At 47.5% G+C, this 18,019-nt stretch overlaps 1 protein-coding gene and 1 long non-coding RNA gene across 6 annotated transcripts in view; both read left to right on the forward strand.

Moving 5' to 3' along the window:
• The first annotated feature begins 100 nt into the window (after positions 1–100).
• Positions 101–11,558, forward strand: LOC116878697. Of its 3 annotated transcripts, none has more exons than XR_004384871.1 (4): positions 101–258; positions 4,207–4,319; positions 10,715–10,823; positions 11,539–11,558. It is a non-coding gene; the product is annotated as an uncharacterized LOC116878697 (long non-coding RNA). The 3 variants fall into 3 exon arrangements; XR_004384870.1 differs by lacking the exon at positions 11,539–11,558 and adding an exon at positions 11,202–11,239; XR_004384869.1 differs by lacking the exon at positions 11,539–11,558 and having other exon boundaries at positions 10,715–10,869.
• Positions 11,559–13,214: 1,656 nt separating this feature from the next.
• KMT5A (lysine methyltransferase 5A) overlaps positions 13,215–18,019 on the forward strand; it is an 18,525-nt gene continuing 13,720 nt past the window's right edge. The window contains exon 1 of one of the 3 annotated variants that reach the window (XM_032876439.1): positions 13,215–13,295. In XM_032876439.1, the coding sequence (XP_032732330.1) occupies positions 13,286–13,295 (10 nt within the window). In that variant the 5' untranslated portion in view covers positions 13,215–13,285. Of the gene's footprint in view, positions 13,296–17,688; positions 17,969–18,019 lie in introns of those variants that run through there. The other 2 variants (XM_032876442.1, XM_032876438.1) reach the window with 2 other exon arrangements.

An 18,019-nucleotide genomic window follows, 5' to 3' on the forward strand; every position in this document is an offset into this window, starting at 1 on the left:
GAGGGGAGGGGGTGGGGCGACGGATGAGGCGCCGCGCGCACGCAGCGCGCGCCGCACGCCCCACGTGACTTCCTTCCCCCCCCCCCCCCACCCCGCTCCCCAGCGCCCCCCTCCGCCCCGCCTCCCTCCTAGGTGAAGAAAGATGATTTCCCCCCCCATCTTGACCGCCCCCTGCCTTCGCTGCCAAGCACGGACTCCGCCTGCTCCAGCCGACCCGGTACCAGTGGTTGGATCCAAGAGAATTCCGGAACCCAAACGGTCTATTACCGCGGCTCTGGGGTGGGCGAGGGGTGAGGGGGCCGGGTTTCCGAGAAGGGGGAGGGGGGGAAGGCGAAGGCCTCCTAGAAGAGTCACGTGTCTACTGCTTCCGCCGGGGCTCGAAAGACCTCGCGAGAATTCCGTTCCCCCTCCCTTTATGCCCCGCGGGCTGTCGGGAGGAAGGTCTGCTCTCTGAGTTGCCACGAGGAGGTCAGCCGGTGGTTCGGGCGCATGCGTCCTATACCTGCTTTCAAAGTCGGGCTAGGAGGGGCCCAAAGCTATTTCGAAAACCTTTTTGGTGTGTGTCTTCGGCCCAGGAAGTTACCTAGTGGCGTCTGTGTTGCTTTAGAAAGCTCTTCATTACATAGTCCTAGAAAAAAAATATTCGCGTATTCATTGCTTGTTAGGCTTGCTCAAAGCACTTTATTGGATATAAAACCGCAGTTTAACTCGGAGCCCCTCTCCTGGGCCACTGCCATTATCATACTCTAAGGGGTGTGACCAGAGTCAGCCCCACTGCTTTTTTTCTGAACAAACTATTGCTCTCAATTAATGATGACTGCAGAGTAGGTCTGTCGCTACCATCTTTGGCTTCCCTAATTTCTCCACCTCCTCCTCCTTTTTTCCTCTTCTTCTTCTTCTTAAGACCTAACAGAATAAACAAATTAACTTCTGGGTAACCCTTTTGTAAAGTCATTCTGAATGGTGTTTGACTCCGTTGCTTAGGTAATAGGCACGCCTGGGTGATTCTTGCCCCCTACTGGTGGCGCGTCCCTCTGGCCTTGAGCTGAATGAAACACTTGGAGTTTGAAGGTGTGAGCTCTTCAAGAGAACCGTAGAGGGAAAAGGGGGAGGAAAAAAAAAAAGTAGTCGTGTTAAGAAGATTATGAACCTTCCAACTCGGCGTCTGTATACATAAGTATGTATTACGTATATATGTACACATAAATGAACATTTTAAGTTGCCAACTAATCACTTTACTTCCATTATCTCATTTCATCCTTAAACCCCAAAAAAAACCTGGTAAAAGAAAAAATGATAAAATTAGTTCCATAAGAACAATGCCTTCATCTGTCTTGCTCACTGCTAGCCACTAGACCACTTTCTGGTCTATTGTCAGCAAACAAGCTATTAAAAATCTGTCCATTATGGGGTGCCTGGGTAGCTCAGTGGGTTAAAGCCTCTGCCTTCAGCTCAGGTCATGATCCTGGGGTCCTGGGATCGAGTCCTGATTCAGGCTCTCTGCTCAGCGGGGAGCCTGCTTCCTCCTCTCTCCCCGCCTGCCTCTCTGCCTAGGTGTGATCTCTGTCTGTCAAATAAATAAATAAATAAATAAATAAATCTTTAAAAAAAAAAAATCTGTCCATTATGGGATGAGAAGGAACTAAGGAAGGATGCAGAAGGAAAAAAAACCTTTTTTTAAAACATTGTAGTTCATGCATTAGTGTCTTCCAAGATTGGTTGGTACAGTTCAGTTTCGAAGGGACTCAAACTCTCTCTGCATGCTAGGACTACGTAGGTACCAGATTCGAACAGTGTAGGTCTGACCTAAAAACTCCCACCCTTAGAGCTACTTTCCCAGCATCCAGGCTAGATCCTTGCTTCCATCTCTGCATAATCTCCTTATTTGGGACCCAAGGAAAAGGTGGTGTTTCGGGAGATACATGCAGTATAACTGTGGATATGCAAGCTAATGTCATGCACAATGTTATTCCTTGCAGGATCATTTGTAGAATCAAAAGATGGGAAACAACCTAAATGTCTTTGAAGAAAGGACTGGTTAACTAAGCTATGGTACTTTGCTACAGTGAAACAGATGTTCAAGAGAATGAAGCGCTTCTGTCTATGAGAACGTAGTAATATATTTTGCGTGTGTACACACATAGATTGTGTGTACACATATCTCAGGCAACAGGAGTAGCAGTTGCTATCAGGTGATGGGAATCAAACTACAGGGGATCAGAAGCAGGAGGAAGACTTATTGGGTACACCCAGACCAGAGATGCTATTGGAAGCATAAGATTCCAATAAAATAAATAAATAAATAAAAATTCCCAGTTAAACATCGAATTGGCTGTTACATACTCTTCGCACTCCATTCAACAAGTATTTATAGAGCCTTTACTATGTACCAGGTACTATGTTAGAGATGAGGGGCACAAGTTTAAGAAAATCAAATGAAGGGAGAGACAGGAACTGTCCTTGCCCGTAATGTCCTTCCAGTCTAGTGGGCCTCAATCCAAAAATTACACAAACTGTAAACTTGTAGGGGCGCCTGGGTGGCTCAGTCTGTTAAGCGTCTACCTTCAGCTCAGATCATGATCTCGATCCTGGCATTGAGCCCCACATAGGGCTCCCTGCTCCTCAGGGGGCCTGCTTCTCCCTCTCCCTCTGCCCTTCCCCCTGCTCATGTTCTCTGTCTCAGATAAGTAAAATCTTTAAAAAAATGTAAGCTTGTAACTGTGACATTGCTGCAAAGAAGCTAACAGCCTATTACAGAGGAATTTGACCTCATTAGGGAATTCAAAAAAGGTTTCTTTGAGGAAGTGATAACTGGGCAGAGATTTGAAAAGTAGGTATTATGTAGGCAAAGAGAAGAGGGAACTGCATTTCAAGAAGAAGAAATAGCCTATGCAAATGTCCTGAAACAGGTGGGAGCCAAGCAAGTGGGGACAGTAACTCGGCAAAGGCAATGGCTGTTAAGACATTGTCTCTTGAGGCGCTTGGGTGGCTCAGTTGGTGAAGCGTCTGCCTTAGGCTCAGGTCATGATCCCGGAGTCCCGCATCGGGTTCCCACCTCCTCGGGGAGTCCGCTTCTCCCTCTAACCTCCTCCTCTCCTCTCTCATGTGCTCTCTCGCTCTCTCTCAAATAAAGAAATAAATCTTAAAAAAAAAAAAAAAGACATTGTCTCTTGGCTCCAAACCCAAGCTTCCACACTCTGCAAAACTACATTTCTGCTTTGCCGGCTGTTTCAGCATTTGCTTCTGGAATAAGGAGTGCTGGAGGGAGATGACAAGGCTGGAGGATGAAAAAGTTTGTCGTGAAGGTCATCCCAGCAACGAGTCTTCACCCTGGTAGCAGTTCTACTCGCTTCTCCTGCAAAGCTAGCCTAATCAAACCCTCCACTCAGACAGGAGGACCAGGAGGAACCTCCTCAGGGTCATCCTGTAAGGTCAGAGACACGAGCACCAGCTGAGCATAGCCCCCGGCTTGGAGTTGAGGTTTCAGCAACATGGGGCCCATCTCTTACGTTTCTTAGAGACACCAACCCCTTTCCTTTGTCCCCTTGGGCTGCGTGGTGAGAGAAGTTCCTGCACTTGCTACCTCTGTGGTGCTTTGAAGTTCTCTTTTCACCCTCTCAAGTTACCTAGTTAATCGTTTTGGACCTACTTTACAATTTTTTCAAATGTTTTATTTATTTATTTGGAGGGGGGTGGCAGAAGGAGAGAGAGAGAGAGCATTTCTTTTTTTTTTTTAAGATTTTATTTATTTATTTGACAGATCACAAGTAGGCAGAGAGGCAGGCAGAGAAAGAGGAAGGAAAGCAGGTTCCCTGCTGAGCAGAGAGCCCGGTGTGGGTCTCGATCCTAGAACCTTGGGATCATGACCTGAGCTGGAAGCAGAGGCTTTAACCCACTGAGCCACCCAGGCGCCCGAGAGAGAGCATTTCAATCAGGCTCCCCACTGAGCACAGAGCCCAATGTGGGGCTCCATCTCATGACCCTGAGATCACGACCGAAGCCAAAATCAAAAGTTGGATGCTTGAGCCACCCAGGCGCCCCCTTACATTAATTTATCTGTGCTCAAAACCGGGTGTAGTTTCTGCCTCCTGTGTGAACTTTGATTGACATAGCAAGTAACAAGGAATTATTAGTAGGATTATAAAAATAGATGATGGCCATTCTCAAAGAGCCTTTTGTAACTGAGTTTGGACTTTATTCTGTAGGCTCCAGGGAACTCAGAAGCCTGCTATGCACAGAGCTATTGTGGTTGGATGTGCATTCTAGAAGAATCACTCTGGAAGCAGTGTAACAGATGGATCTAAGAACTGGACCGCAGGTATGAGGAAAAGACAGATTAAAAGAAGATAAGAACAGAAACCGAAATGGAGCAAAATTGTTGAGAAAAGAAGAGGGCCAGGTTCAAGAAATATTTAGGAGGAAAAGCCAGCAACGTGTAGTGGCTGGTTGGATGGGGGTTGTGGGGAGCAGGAGTCTTGAATGAAGCCTCAGTTTCTCCCTTGGGTACCTAGGTAGGTAATAGTGCTATACCTGAAACTGTGACTTTAGGAAGGCAAACAGATGTGAAGAGGAAGACAATGAGTTTAGGTAATGTGGAAAGTTTTGTTTATCTATTGATATGTGATGAACAACCCCCAAACCTGATAACTTTTAACACAACAACCATTTTGTTATTTCTCATGATTCTGTAAGCTGGGCTGGGCTCAGCTGGACAGTTCTGCTGGTCTTGCTAGGAGTCACTTGTGTGACTATAACTACATGTGCTCAGCTTGGATGCTGGGACACCTGTATTTCTCTCTCTCCATGTGGTCTGTCGAGTTGCCTCATGGTTCTTACCTGGTGGCTTTAGGGTCCCAAAAACCCAAAAGCAGTAGCTTCTAACCTCTCTTGAATTTTAGCCTTGCAACTGACACGGTAATGTTTCTACCACATTCCTTCAATTAACAAGGCCACACAAGACTCAAGGAAAGACAACACAAGAGTATGAATGGAGGGGGTGCACCTGGCTGGCTCAGGTCAGTAGAGCATGCAATTCCTGATCTTGGAGTTGTGAGTTCAAGCCCCATGTTGGATATAGAGAATACTTAAAAATAAAATGATCTTTAAGTAAGAAAAAAAAAAAAAAAAGGAGTAGGGGCTCCTGGGTGGCTCGGTTAAGTGTCTGACTCTTGATCTCAGCTCAGGTCTTGATCTCAGGAGTTCAAACCCCATGCTGGGCTCCACACTGAGCATGGAGCCTACTTAAAAAAAAAAAAAAAGAGAGTGTGAATGGTTGAGAGGCATTGTTCTTTTTTTTTCTTTTAAGATTTTATTTACTTATTAGAGAGAGACACAGTGAGAGAAGGAACACAAGCAGAGGGGAGAAGGAGAAGTAGGCTTCTTGCTAAGCAGGGAGCCCGATGTGGGGCTCGATCCCAGGACCCTAGGATCATGACCTGCGCTGAAGGCAGCCGCTTAACGACTGAGCCACCCAGACGTTCATTAGAGGCCGTGAAAGTAAACCTATCATGAGAAATTTTATGGGGCCAAGGGGACATCCAAGTGGAGATGTCTAGCAAGCAGTTGGGAGTCTATTGCTTGAGGATCTAGACAGGGATTAAAACATGAGAGAGGACAAAGTTAGAATGCAGAGAGAAAAGCAGGGGGCCAAAGGCAGGACCATAAGGTTGTATGTCTAAGAGGTGAGCACTCAGTGAGCCTGACAAAGGTCAGTCTGATATCATGGATGCCAAGGAAGTAGAGTTTCAAGGACTAAGTGGCCCGCCATGTCTAATGCAGTGGACAGCACCAGAATGTGACCAAAGCATCTATTGGATTTCTCACAATGGCAGACATCATAGTGGACAGAGTTTTTTGTTTTTTTGTTTTTTTGTTTTGTTTTTCCTTTTCTGAGACTACTTTTTTTTTTTTAAAAGCAGTTTTATATTCATAGCAAATTTAAGGGGCAGGTTGGACACCTGGGTGGCTCAGTCAGTTAAGCCGCTACCTCCAGCTCAGGTCATGATCCAGAGTCCTGGGATGGAGCCCCGTATCGGGCTCCTTGCTCAGTGGGGAGCCTGCTTCTCTCTCTACCTCTGCCTGCTACTCTGCCTGCTTGTGCACACTCTCTTTCTGACAAATAAATAAATAAATAAAATCTTAAAAAAAAAAAAATTAAGGGGCAGGTACGAGACTTCCCATATACCCCCAACTCCCACACATGCACAACCTCCCCGATTATCAGTATCCCCTACTGAAATGCTACATTTGTTACAGTTGTTCTAGACCCACCTTGATACATCATCATCACCCAAAGTCCAGAGTTTTGCCTTAAGGTTCACTCTTGGTGGTGTATGATGTATGGGTTTGGACAAATGCATTAATGTCATGTATCTATCATTATAGCATCACTATCCCAAAAATCTTCTGTGCTCTGCAACATGTTTTTGACTACTCAAAATCCATGTCTCCTTCTTCAGATAGTGGCACCTTAATTTGATCTCTCGCTCTCAAAGTCCATGTGGTTTGGAATGCACTAATCATCTCCCGTACACAGTCCCCAGAGTGGAGCATTTAATTCAGGTCTGCCCAGTTGGAATGCTGGATGCACATCCAGGCCCCATCGATAGATTCAGTGCCAAGCCAATGAGTTACAGTTTCAGAACTTTATATTGAAAGTAGCAGGAGAAAAAGGTGCCTGGCTGGCTCAGTCAGTAGAACATGTGACTCTGGAACTTGGGGTCATGAGTTCAAGCCCTATAAGACATCAACTGAAAGTAGTAGGAAAAAGACTGCCTCATCACTGGTGTTGCTAAGAGCACTGGGAAGTAGGGACAGAGGCCTTGTGGAATGGGAGACCACTCTGTGAGGCCAACCTAGAAAGTAGTAGAGCAAAGAAGTGGATAGTGAGGGGGAAGGAGAGACTAAATCCAAATGACATTCTTTGACTCACTGGATCCCAACAGGCCTGAAGTTACCCCTACCCTTGAACTTTTCTGTTAGGAGCGATAAGTGACATCTTCATTTCCTTGAGCCAGGTTGAGCTGGGTTTTTTTAACTTGCAGTCTAAAACAATCTTGACCAAAGAGATACTAATTAAAAATGGAGAAGTTGCAATGTTGAAACATATATTTAAACTAATTTTTTAAAAGTTTTCACTGGCCTCATAATCAGACATTTTAGAGTACAGACTGATAGGGACTCAAACTGTCCCAAGAGAGTGTGGACATTTTTAATCCCCACAGAGTATCTCTGTAGGAAAGGGAAAACAGAATGGAAGAATGGCAGAGAGATGAAAGCAAAGATTTCAGGCATAGGCCCTCAGGCCCAAGCAACAAGGGTTGAGTTTCTTGCCTTTAAACACATCAGGTATGCAAGAATCATTACCTGTTTCTTAATACGGATTTTTAGAACTTTCTGGCAACTCTTTACACACAAAAAGTGTTTAGTTATTATTTGTTTGGATCATTGCTATAACCTGTCTCTACCTTCTCTAAGGTATTATAGTGGCATATGCATAGAATAGTGGTGGGACGGGAGAATGAGATTGAGGAGGAGAAGAGTTTCTCTTTAAAGTTTTCACCCTGTGTATTAACTGAAAATCATACTTTTTAACTTTTTTTTTAAAGATTTTATTTATTTATTAGAGAGCAAGTGTGTGTAGGAGTGGAGAGGAGGGGCAGAGGGAGAGAAAAAAGCAGACTTCCCACTGAGCAAGGAGCCCCAAGTGGGGCTCCATCCCAGGACCATGGGATTATGACCTGAGCTGAAGGCAGACGCCTAACGGATTGAGCCAGCCAGGCGCCCCTCATATGTCAAGTTCTAACCCCCAGTACCTTAGAATGTGACCTTGGATACAGGGTCTTTACAGATCAAATCAAGTTAAAATGAAATCATGAGTATGACCCTAATCAAACGTGACCGTGTCCTTATCGAAGGGAAATTAGGAAACACATGGAGACAGGGAGAATGCCATGTGGAGATGAAAGCAGAAGTCAGGGTGATGCTTCTACAAGCCAAGAAACGCCTAAGTTTGTCAGCATACCACCAGAAACTAGGGGAGAGTCATGGGAACAGACTCTTCCTGACAGCCCTCCAAGGGAGCCAGCCCTGCCCACACTTTGGGATTTGGACATCCAGCCTTTAGAACTCTGAGGCAATTACGTTTTGTTGTTTAAGCCACTCAGTTTATGGTGCTCCATTACAGCAGCCCTAGGAAACTATTCCAACCATTACGTACATCTCTCAGAAAGAAAATGATGTCTCTTCACCCCTTCAAATGCACAAATTGAAGGTCTGTTTTAAAAAAACAGAATAAGGGGCGCCTGGGTGGCTCAGTGGGTTAAGCCTCTGCCTTCGGCTCAGGTCATGGTCTCAGGGTCCTGGGATTGAGCCCTGCATCGGGCTCTCTGCTTAGCGGGGAGCCTGCTTCCCCCACCCCCTGCCTGCCTCTCTGCCTACTTGTGATTTCTATCCATCAAATAAATAAATAAAATCTTAAGAAAAAAAAAACAAAACAGAAGTAAAGGCCATGCAGAAAACAATTTAAAAATCACATTGTAAATTGAACAGTTTGATCTGTGCTCTTAAACCATCTTTAAGCTGACTTTTCAAACAAACACCCTTACCAATCGATACATACATTCTCCATTTGCTTTTTCTTTCTTTTTTCTTTTAAGATTTTATTTATTTATTTGACAGACAGAGATCACAAGTAGGCGGAGAGGCAGGCAGAGAGAGAGGAGGAAGCAGGCTCCCTGCTGAGCAGAGAGCCCGATGCAAGGCTCGATCCCAGGACCCTGGGATTATGACCTGAGCCGAAGGCAGAGGCTTTAACCCACTGAGCCAACCAGGCGCCCTCTATTTGCTTTTTCAATAAAATGATAGCCTCTAAAGAATTCCTAATCAACTGAAGAACTGGTTTATATTACCTTTTTTTTTTTTTTAAGATTTTATTTATTTATTTAACAGAGAGAGAGAGAGATCACAAGTAGGTGGAGAGGGAGAGGAGGAAGCAGGTGCCTAGCTGAGCAGAGATCCCGAGCGGGGCTTGATCCAAGGACCCTGAGATCATGACCTGAGCCAAAGGCAGAGATTCAACCCACTGAGCCACCCAGGTGCCCAAGCACCTGAGTCTTGATTTCAGTTCAGGTGTAGAGCTAGAGTTCACGAGCCATGTTGGGCTCCAACGTTGGCCATGGAGCCCACTTTTAAAAAAAGGGGGTTGGCGCCTGGGTGGCTCAGTCAGTTAGGCATTTGCCTTTGGCTCAGGTCCTGATCTTAGGGTCCTGGGATCCAGCCCCATGTCGGGCTCCCTGCTCAGTAGGGGGTCTGCTTCTCCCTCACCCTCTGCCCCTTCTCCCTGCTTGTGTTCTCTCTCTCTCAAATAAATAAAATCTTTAAAAAAAAAAAAAAGTGTGGGATGGAAAGAAGACACACCCACTTAACAGATGAGAAAAAAAACTCAAGCAAAGAAGGTATTGGTTCTGTAATCTCTGATACCAAAGTTTATGCTGTCGACATCATTTTTGTGTAGCCTCTCCATGCTCAGTCACACGGGGCCTGACCACAGAGTCCTCTCTTGAGATGCTAACTTAACAGACAAGTTTTGGCTTCCCTCTGAGGACACCAAGAAAAGAATGGGGATAGAGAAGAAAGTGTTAATAGCCCAAATTACAGCAATTCCCTAAGATGCAATTTTGTAACTTTATTTTAGTCACTGCTAAATGGCTACCATCTCCCAACTCCTACATCTCCATATGCTTTATATTCATTCTCTCATTTAACCCTAACACTGAGCCTCTCAGGTAAAGAGTATTGTTTTACTGTCACCTGCTTGAGTTCCAACTATATTACATACATTATATGTACATATTACACATTAATGTATGTATATAGAGAGGGAAGATTTATGTATTTATTTATGTGTAGCCATCCATGCTTACATTTATAGGTATATATAGATACACACATACAAACAATAGAAAAAATACATACGTGTGTTTGTATATTACATGTTTCACAGAAGAGTGAGATGGATTTAGTAGATCACATTGGGCACCAGCTAAGGAATTTTAGGACACGCATGCCCCATTTGATAGAACCTTACAAGAACTGATACTAACATGAAATATTTAACAATAGCAAAAGCCTGGAGGAAATACGAATGCAAAAATAACACTAGAGTAAGGAAAGTAATCTTAGCACTGGTGTGATTTCACCCACATGATGTAGCCGTCTTAGGAAAGTGGGGACCATTAAGCAAACATTCCAGAAACATGTGACATTATTCCAAGATTCGAAGCCTCAAAATAGATTATTGTAATTTATGTAACTATTTGCAGTGATTAACTGTTCAGATTCACCATCTGAATAGATAGATTCACCATCATCTATCCTTGGCTTAAAACCATTCAGTGACTTCCCGTTAGACTTGGAATAAAAGTCTGAGTCCTTACCATGACTTTTGTGGTTGGTCAGGGTCTGGGCAAACAGGAAATTCATGAAAGAGGTGGTGGGAACACTAAGGTAAGTGAACCGCAGGAAGTAGCTCCCACCTTGATGGAGAACAAGCTAGGGAGAGTAGAGCTAGAAGAATCAGAAGAGCCTGTAAGAACCCGGAGGCTGAACGAAATGCCACTGTGAGAAGCAGCATTGTCATTACTTAGGTGACCATGATGAGAACTGCCAGCAAACAGGCATGAGTAACTGTCTTTTCCCTCCCCCTGCTTCCAGATTCCCCGGATCCTCTCCTGGTGACAAAACCTAACCCTAGTTGACAAAGGAGCAATATGGTTTGCAGCCCCAGCATTGCGGAACAGAATAGGGAAAACTGGATTTGGAGGTGAGAGGCCAGCCCAGCCTTCAAGGGCCTCTGTGATCTGGCACGGGCCTCCATCAATAGCCTGATTCCTTCCATTCTCCTCACCATGTGCTCAATTCCAGTCACACTGGGCGTCTTTTTCTTTCCCAAGCACACTAAGCTCATTCCCGCCCCCAGACATTCACACATGCTATTCCCTTTCCTCAGAAGTACCTTTTCCCCCTTGGGTCATATTCATTTAGGGTATAACTTAAAGCCACCAACGAAAGAGGATTTCTCTGACTTCATCAAATCTACAAAAGCAACCCTCTCCCCACTCACATTCCATAAAATTCCCCCATTTTCATTTTACTCATAGCATTAATCTCTATTTAAGATTATCCTTTTTTTTTTTTTAAGATTTTATTTTTAAGTAATCTCCACACCCAACATGGGGCTCAAACTCACAACTCGGAGATCAAGAGTTGAACACTCAAGGGACGCCTGGGTGGCTCAGTGGGTTAAAGCCTCTGCCTTCAGCTCAGGTCATGATCCCTGGGTCCTGGGATCGAGCCCCGCATCTCTGCTCAGTGGGGAGCCTGCTTCCTCCTCTCTCTCTCTGCCTGCCTCTCTGCCTACTTGTGATCTCTCTCTCTCTCTGTAAAATAAGTAAATAAAATCTTAAAAAAAAAAAAAAGAGTTGTACACTCCAGGGCGCCTGGGTGGCTCAGTCATTAGGCATCTGCCTTGGGATCAGGTCATGATCCCAGGGTCCTGGGGTGGCGTCCCACGTCAGGCTTCCTGCTCAGCGAGGAGTCTGCTTCTCCCTCTCCCACTCCCCTTACTTGTGTTTCCTCTCTTGCTGTCTCTCCCTGTCAATTAAATAAATATCATTTAAAAAAATTAATTAATTTTGGAAAAAGTGGTTTCTTGTTTGTTTCTTCCCTAAAAATATGGGGGAGGATTTGTGTCTTATTCATCACTGTATCTTTGGGGTACCAAATGGTGCCAGGTATACAATTTACTAACTATAGAATAAATGCATTTTTAAAACGTTTTAATGATTTTATTTATTTATTTAACAGAGAGAGCATAAACAAGGGGAACAGGAGAGTCAGGCTCCCTGCTGAGCAGGGAGCCCGATGTGGGACAGGATCCCAGGACCCCAGGATCATGACCTGAGCTGAAGGCAGACGCTTAACAGACTGAGCCACCCAGCCATCCCTGAATTCTCATTTCTGCTTAGGTCATGATTTCAGGGTCCCGAGGTAGAGCCCTGCCTCAGGCCCTATGCTCTGCTGGACTCTGCTTGAGGTTCTTCATCCCCCTCACAGACTCCTTCCCACACCTCTAATAAATAAATAAAATCTTAAAAAAAAAAAAAAAGTGTCACTCTCTACTTTCCCCAGTGCTTTCATATACTTCACCTTATTTAGCTTTCCTTCATTTTTTGGTGCAATGGTAGGGTCCTTGGGCAATGGTGAGGACACCAAAACCTTCTTGGAGACCAAAGAGAGACAGTGGATGAGTGACCTCTGCCGACATCTCCAGGAGGGGCCCCCAAAGAAGAGCCGTAACGGGACACCTTCCCTGTGTTCAAAGCAAAGACTATCCAGGACATATGTGTTTCTCTGGGGACCTACTCGGAGGGTCCCCCGAGTGGGGCACTGGCTGGGGTGGTTTCCCTGGGTTTAAGGTAGCCATCTAGTGGACTCGAGTCTCCAGACTGATCCAGACCCTGCGATTAAACTGCTGGGTGATCCTGGGCAGCAAGTAAGTTACCGGGTCCCCCTGGTCGCCCTTCTCCATCTGGAAAATGGTAGGTAACATGGGCTAGGATTTCTGAGGTTCTGGGAGGTTCATCCTCTGACCCATTCGGTTAGGACAAGCTGGGCCGGCGAGTTTTGAATACTGGAGACTCAGCAAACCTTTCAAACTTAGGAATGAATGAATGAAACAGCTGGAGGAGTCAAGGGGCTGGAGACGCCAAACTGTTGGGAGAGGTTTGCAGGTCATAAGAGGAGGTCGAGGGGTCAGACGTCGGGTTCCGGTCAAACCCAAGAAGAACCGGAAGTCCCAGATCCGGTCCGCTCAGAGCCCGGGCCTCCAGCCGCGTGACTAAACCTCCCGAGGCGGAGCTTCGGCACCGGGAGAGGGCGGAGTCTGGGGCCTCCCAATGGTAGCGCGGCTGTCCTCCCACCTCAGCCAATCAGCGCAGGGAGACGGCAAAATTTAAACCCCCTCCCACCTCCTCCGCAGGGACCTGTCCCTAAAGCGCTTGTAGAAAGTGCGGCGGCTTGCCCCGCCCCCGCCAGGGAGGCGGGAAGAGGGGCGGGTTTTCCCTCCTGGGTTCGCCTATCACGGCGGGCAGCCTGGGGAGAGGCGGGCAACGGCGCCAATCAGGGCAGCAGCCGTATCTCAGCGGAGCAGTTGGCTACAGTTGTTGCAACTTTTTTCGAAAGCTGCGTTTCCCGGGAGATCCTAGGCGGTGACAGAGCTGGGCCATGGCTAGAGGTATTTGCCCAGGTGATCAGCTCCGGGGCGGCTGGGGTGGGGGATCGTGCGGGCGGGGGACCAGGGTGGCGGCAGCGGCAGCGGGGAGCCGGTCTGCTGAGGTCTTCTCGGAAGGAGCGCGGAGACGGGGCTGGGGGGGCGGGGGTTGTTGCGGAACCTTCTTCGACCCCCCATCCAAGTCTCCAGAAGTCCCTCCCACTCCCATGCCTCGGTTTCCCCTTTCTAAAGTGTGGGCACCCGCCGGCCTGCCTCTCCAGGAACAACAGATCCGTATGTCAAAGCTCTTCGGGGACTAAAGCGCAGGGCACCTCCGGTGACTGGATGTTATTGATACGGCGGGGGGGGAGAGCGAAGCTTCGCCCGTTTCGGGGCTCTCTCTTGCTGGGAAAGGAGGTGACTCCGAGGCCAGGGCGCAGATGGGTAACCTCCATCTGGAGAGCGCGTCGGCGTGGACACCGCAGCAGGCGCCTTTCCTCTCCACGCCCTGAGTTACCTCATTTGGGGGGATGAGATGAGTCCCATGGCACCACCCGGGCGACCCTTCGTCCCGCAGCTGGTGAGGACTCCTGCCCACGGAGATGGCTTGGGTGGGATTGTCCAGCCGCGGGAGGCGATGTCGCTGCCTTAAGTCCTTCTTTGCACACTTAGTTTGCTGTCAGGACAGTAAGACCCACGTTATGCGGCAAAGTGATCTCCAGCCGCTGGTCATTCCCAGCTGCTGTGTCTCCTTCATACAAAAACTTGAGCGTGACGATTGAGTAGAATTATTATTTCAGAAAAATGAGTTGAGGTTTGACATTTTCCTCAAAATCCCAAGGCAGTACACGTTAGCAGGAATTTGCCTTAATGCAGTACGCTCCCTATTACAATAATAATGAATAAAATAAGATTCATTCAGCAAATATTTATTGGGGACCTTTGTTTTCAGGCCCTACACCGAATTGCATTCTTTATTATCCAGAGTCTTTTAGTTAGTGTCTTTCGGAACAACCCAGGTTCTGATTAAGAAATGAGGCAAAGTGAACTTCAAATTAACGTGGTTCATAACCCGGTCCACAGAGAGAGTTAAGACGAATATTTTTTCTTCAGGAAAGTATTAAGCATCTAAAAGTATATTTAGTAGTATCTAACAAATCATAATAAATGTATGCTTCCCCAATTCATTTTTCCCATTAGAACAAAATCATTCAAGCTGTTTTAACAGTAGTGCCTTTAAAAGAAAAAAAAAAGATGGCTTGCTTTAATTAATCTATAGGGAAAACAAAATTAAGCAATTTGCCATTGAAATATTTAAATACTTAATATAGGCAAATACTAATTACCATTGAGGGCCAGGCACTTTATTATCTCAGTTAATCTTTACGAATTGTTATTCCCATTTTTCAGAGGTGGAAGCTTGAAGTCCAGTGCCACTGTCTAAACTCTGACCATGCTATGCCTTTCCTTGTTCCACTGTGTCCCTTAGCCAAAGTGAAGACAAGTGTTCCCAGCTCACACGGTGGCAGGCTTACAAATCACCTTTGTAATTTATTGGTTAGTGATTCTCCCTTTACCACTTGACACCCAAATTGTAGTCATTTCTTTCTCTCTTTCTTTCTTTCATAGTTACTTATTTCTTAAGGCTTTGTTACTCTTGTAGATTATTAAATTGGGCATTTGGTAGTGTAAATATCAAATCCTTTTTAATACTCTGAATGAAGAGTCAGGCTTTTTCTTCTAGAAAAGCTGTCTTTGTTGCAAACTTGTAGCTCACTTTGAGAACCCTGCTGGGTCCCATGAACAAAATGTTCAGATACCAGGCAACTCCTCTCTGGTTTTAAAGTTTTACAGTCATGTAAATATTTTCAACCTTAAGTATATTAGTTTGAGGAGGATTAGCCCATCTGCTTTTCTCCATTTCTGCTGCCATGGCCAGATGGCCTCCTAATTGGTCCCCCTCTTTCCACTTTCACCATTTCCAATTTATTATCCCCCAGCAGCTAGAGTGGTCCCCACGAACACAGTTTTTTATCATGTGACCTTCACTCCTCCTCCCTCTCCCACTGTTCTTAGGATCAAACTCACAATCCTCACCCTGGCCTGCAGGGCCCTGCCTACCCCTCTGGCTCAGTGTGCTCCATCTGCCTTTGCGTACGCTGTTGTGTCCTTAGCAAGGGCCAGCAACGAAGTAGGTATTCAATAAATATTTGTGGAATGAACAAATTCCTATTTTTGTGTCTGAGTTCAAGGGAAGCAATATAGAGTCTTTATGGTAGAGTACACTGTACAGCAGCAGCACTGGGTTCAGATCTCAGCTCTATTACCACTTGAGTCGTGTAATTCTGTCAACTGATTGATCTTTACTGAGCCTCAATTTCTACATTTGTGCAATAGGGATAGTACCTTCTCATAAAGGGTTGGGAAGGTTAAATTAAATAATGCATTTTTGTAGGGCCTAGCATGTAAATATTGAATAAATGTTAGCTATTAGTGTCATTCCTGCTGAATTCTATTTCTGTGAGATCCTGGACAACATTAAGAGTTTTCATTTCCACTGATGGGTATATTCATTACATACACATAAACACCTCATGTCCGGAAACAGGAAAGACTGTGTTGAAGGTTACATTGAATGATTTGTGTTAGATCTTCTAGAACCAGAGCTGCAGAGTTGAGGGATGGGTGCTGGACTTGGATCTGAATGTATGTGCCCCCTGCATTTGAGGGCCGAAACCGAGAAAGCTGTGGCCCTGAGCATGTGTGTGTAGTTGCAGGTGGGGGGTGGGAGAATGTTGAAATAGCATGTGAAGTAGAAAAGATGATCTGAGTGGCTGCTTCCTGTTCTCAAACCACGATTCCCATGATCGTTTGGCGACAAACTGCAAGCTTTCTCTGCGCTGGAGATGTAGCGCACACTATTTCAAATGGCTTGACCGGCCTGTCAGTGTCACTTTAGAATCTTCTTTCACTCTCCGAGTAGTCTCTTGGGTATTCAAGTGAGCACAGGATCCCATCCTACTGGAGTTAGGGTTCGTGTGGGGGCTGCCAGGGGAGAGGATAGGTGTACGGACCAGCCCTGCCCCAGGATGCTAAAGCGGGAGCTGATCTGGGAGGTACGGTCCTGAGCCTATTCCTGCCATTTAATCCTATTTAATCTTATCCCTTCTAAGGGGGAGGCAGCTACTTCAAGGAACAGCCATTTCTTTCTCTGTGGACATCGGAAGGTGCCCTGAGTGGGCGAAGGAATTCAAGGTTCTTGGTCATTTTCCACAAGGAGGCTGAGGCCTCATCCGGGGGAGTGACTAGGCCATGGTCACAAAGCACCTCTGGGGCAGATGCAGGGAGAGAAACTCAATGCTTGCCTCCCAGGCCGTGACCCGAGTGAGCGAGCGCGGTAGGAGCTAGATGGCCTGAGGTGTCTTGTTTGCATCTGTGACTTAGCAGAAATACAGTGACTCTTGGCTGTGGGCCCTCAAACCCTTCAGCACAGTGGTGCAGGGCGGTGAGCTCTGCCAACACAAGACACCTGACTGGCTGGAACCCCTGCCTTCCTAGGACATTTTCTCATGGGGGTGAACAGGAGAACCAGGTGACTTGCTAACGCTTCTGCAATAGCATCTGTCCCTCTCATCTTGAATTTCCTCATCTGTGGCTGGGAGTGCAGGCTCCGGGGTCATTTGGCCAGGAAATTCATTTTTAGTTCTGAGAATGTGGCCAAAGCTCCTCCCTTTTCTAAGCCTCAGTTTCCCCATCTGTGGAAAGGATATAAAAGGATATAATAATGGTGTGTACTTTCATAGGGCTGTTGTGAGGTTTGGATGAGATCGTGTGTGCATGGGAAGCACCCCACCAACTTGCCATTAAAACCACTGGCTCTATCTCCCAAGGGCCTGAACGGGTGCAGACCGCCTGGGTTTGACACTTGATCCCATCGATTTCTAGTTCTGTGGCCTTAAGCAAGCCCCAGCACCTCTCTTGAGCCCCAGTATCCTCATTTTTAACGGGTTTGCCACGGGACCTAACCCCCCCCCCCCCCCCCCCCGAGGATTAAATGCCCCCAAACGCTAAGGGAGCACAGGCTCCGGCACACTGGAAGACTCCCGCCTGTGGCGCTCACCGCTGCTGACTGCGCCTGGCACCGACCGGTCTCCCAAAATATCCGCGGAGCTAGGGAGAGAAGGAGCCTGGCCCGCGAAAGCCGGGGCTGTCATTATCATGTTTCCCACCCCTTCCTCCCCGAGTGGCTGAGGACGCGCGAGAGGGGGCGCGCCCGAGTCGGGATTCGTCGCGGCCGCCCGGCCCGCCCTCCCTCCTTCCCTCCCTCCCTCCCTCCCGAGCCTCGCAGCGCCGCCCCTGCCAGCCCCTTCCCCGGGCCGGGAGCCGGACGGTGGGCGGCGGCGGCGGCGAGCGGGCGGGCCGCGGAGGACGCGCCGCCAGCGCCTCCCTCCCAGAGTCCTCGATCCCGGGCCGGCCGGGGCTGCCGCGGCGCGCTGGTGCCGGGCCCTGCCTCGCAGGCCATGGGGGAAGGGGGCGCCGTGGGGCGCCGCCGGCCCTTCCCCGGGGCGCCGCGGCGGCGCTGGTGGCGGCGGCAGCAGCAGCAGCAGCGGCAGCGGCAGCGGTGGTGGCCGGGCCGCGGCGGCGGCGGCGAGGGCGAGGGCGCGGGGCGCGCCGCCATGGGCCTGGCCGGGCTGCAGGTGGGTGTGGCGGGCCCGGCCGCGCGGGGGGTGGGCGGCGCGCGGGGCCCG

The sequence above is a fragment of the Lontra canadensis genome, unplaced genomic scaffold (assembly GCF_010015895.1).
Source record: "Lontra canadensis isolate GAN:19392208 unplaced genomic scaffold, GSC_riverotter_1.0 scaffold58, whole genome shotgun sequence".
Classification (NCBI taxonomy): Eukaryota; Metazoa; Chordata; class Mammalia; order Carnivora; family Mustelidae; genus Lontra; species Lontra canadensis.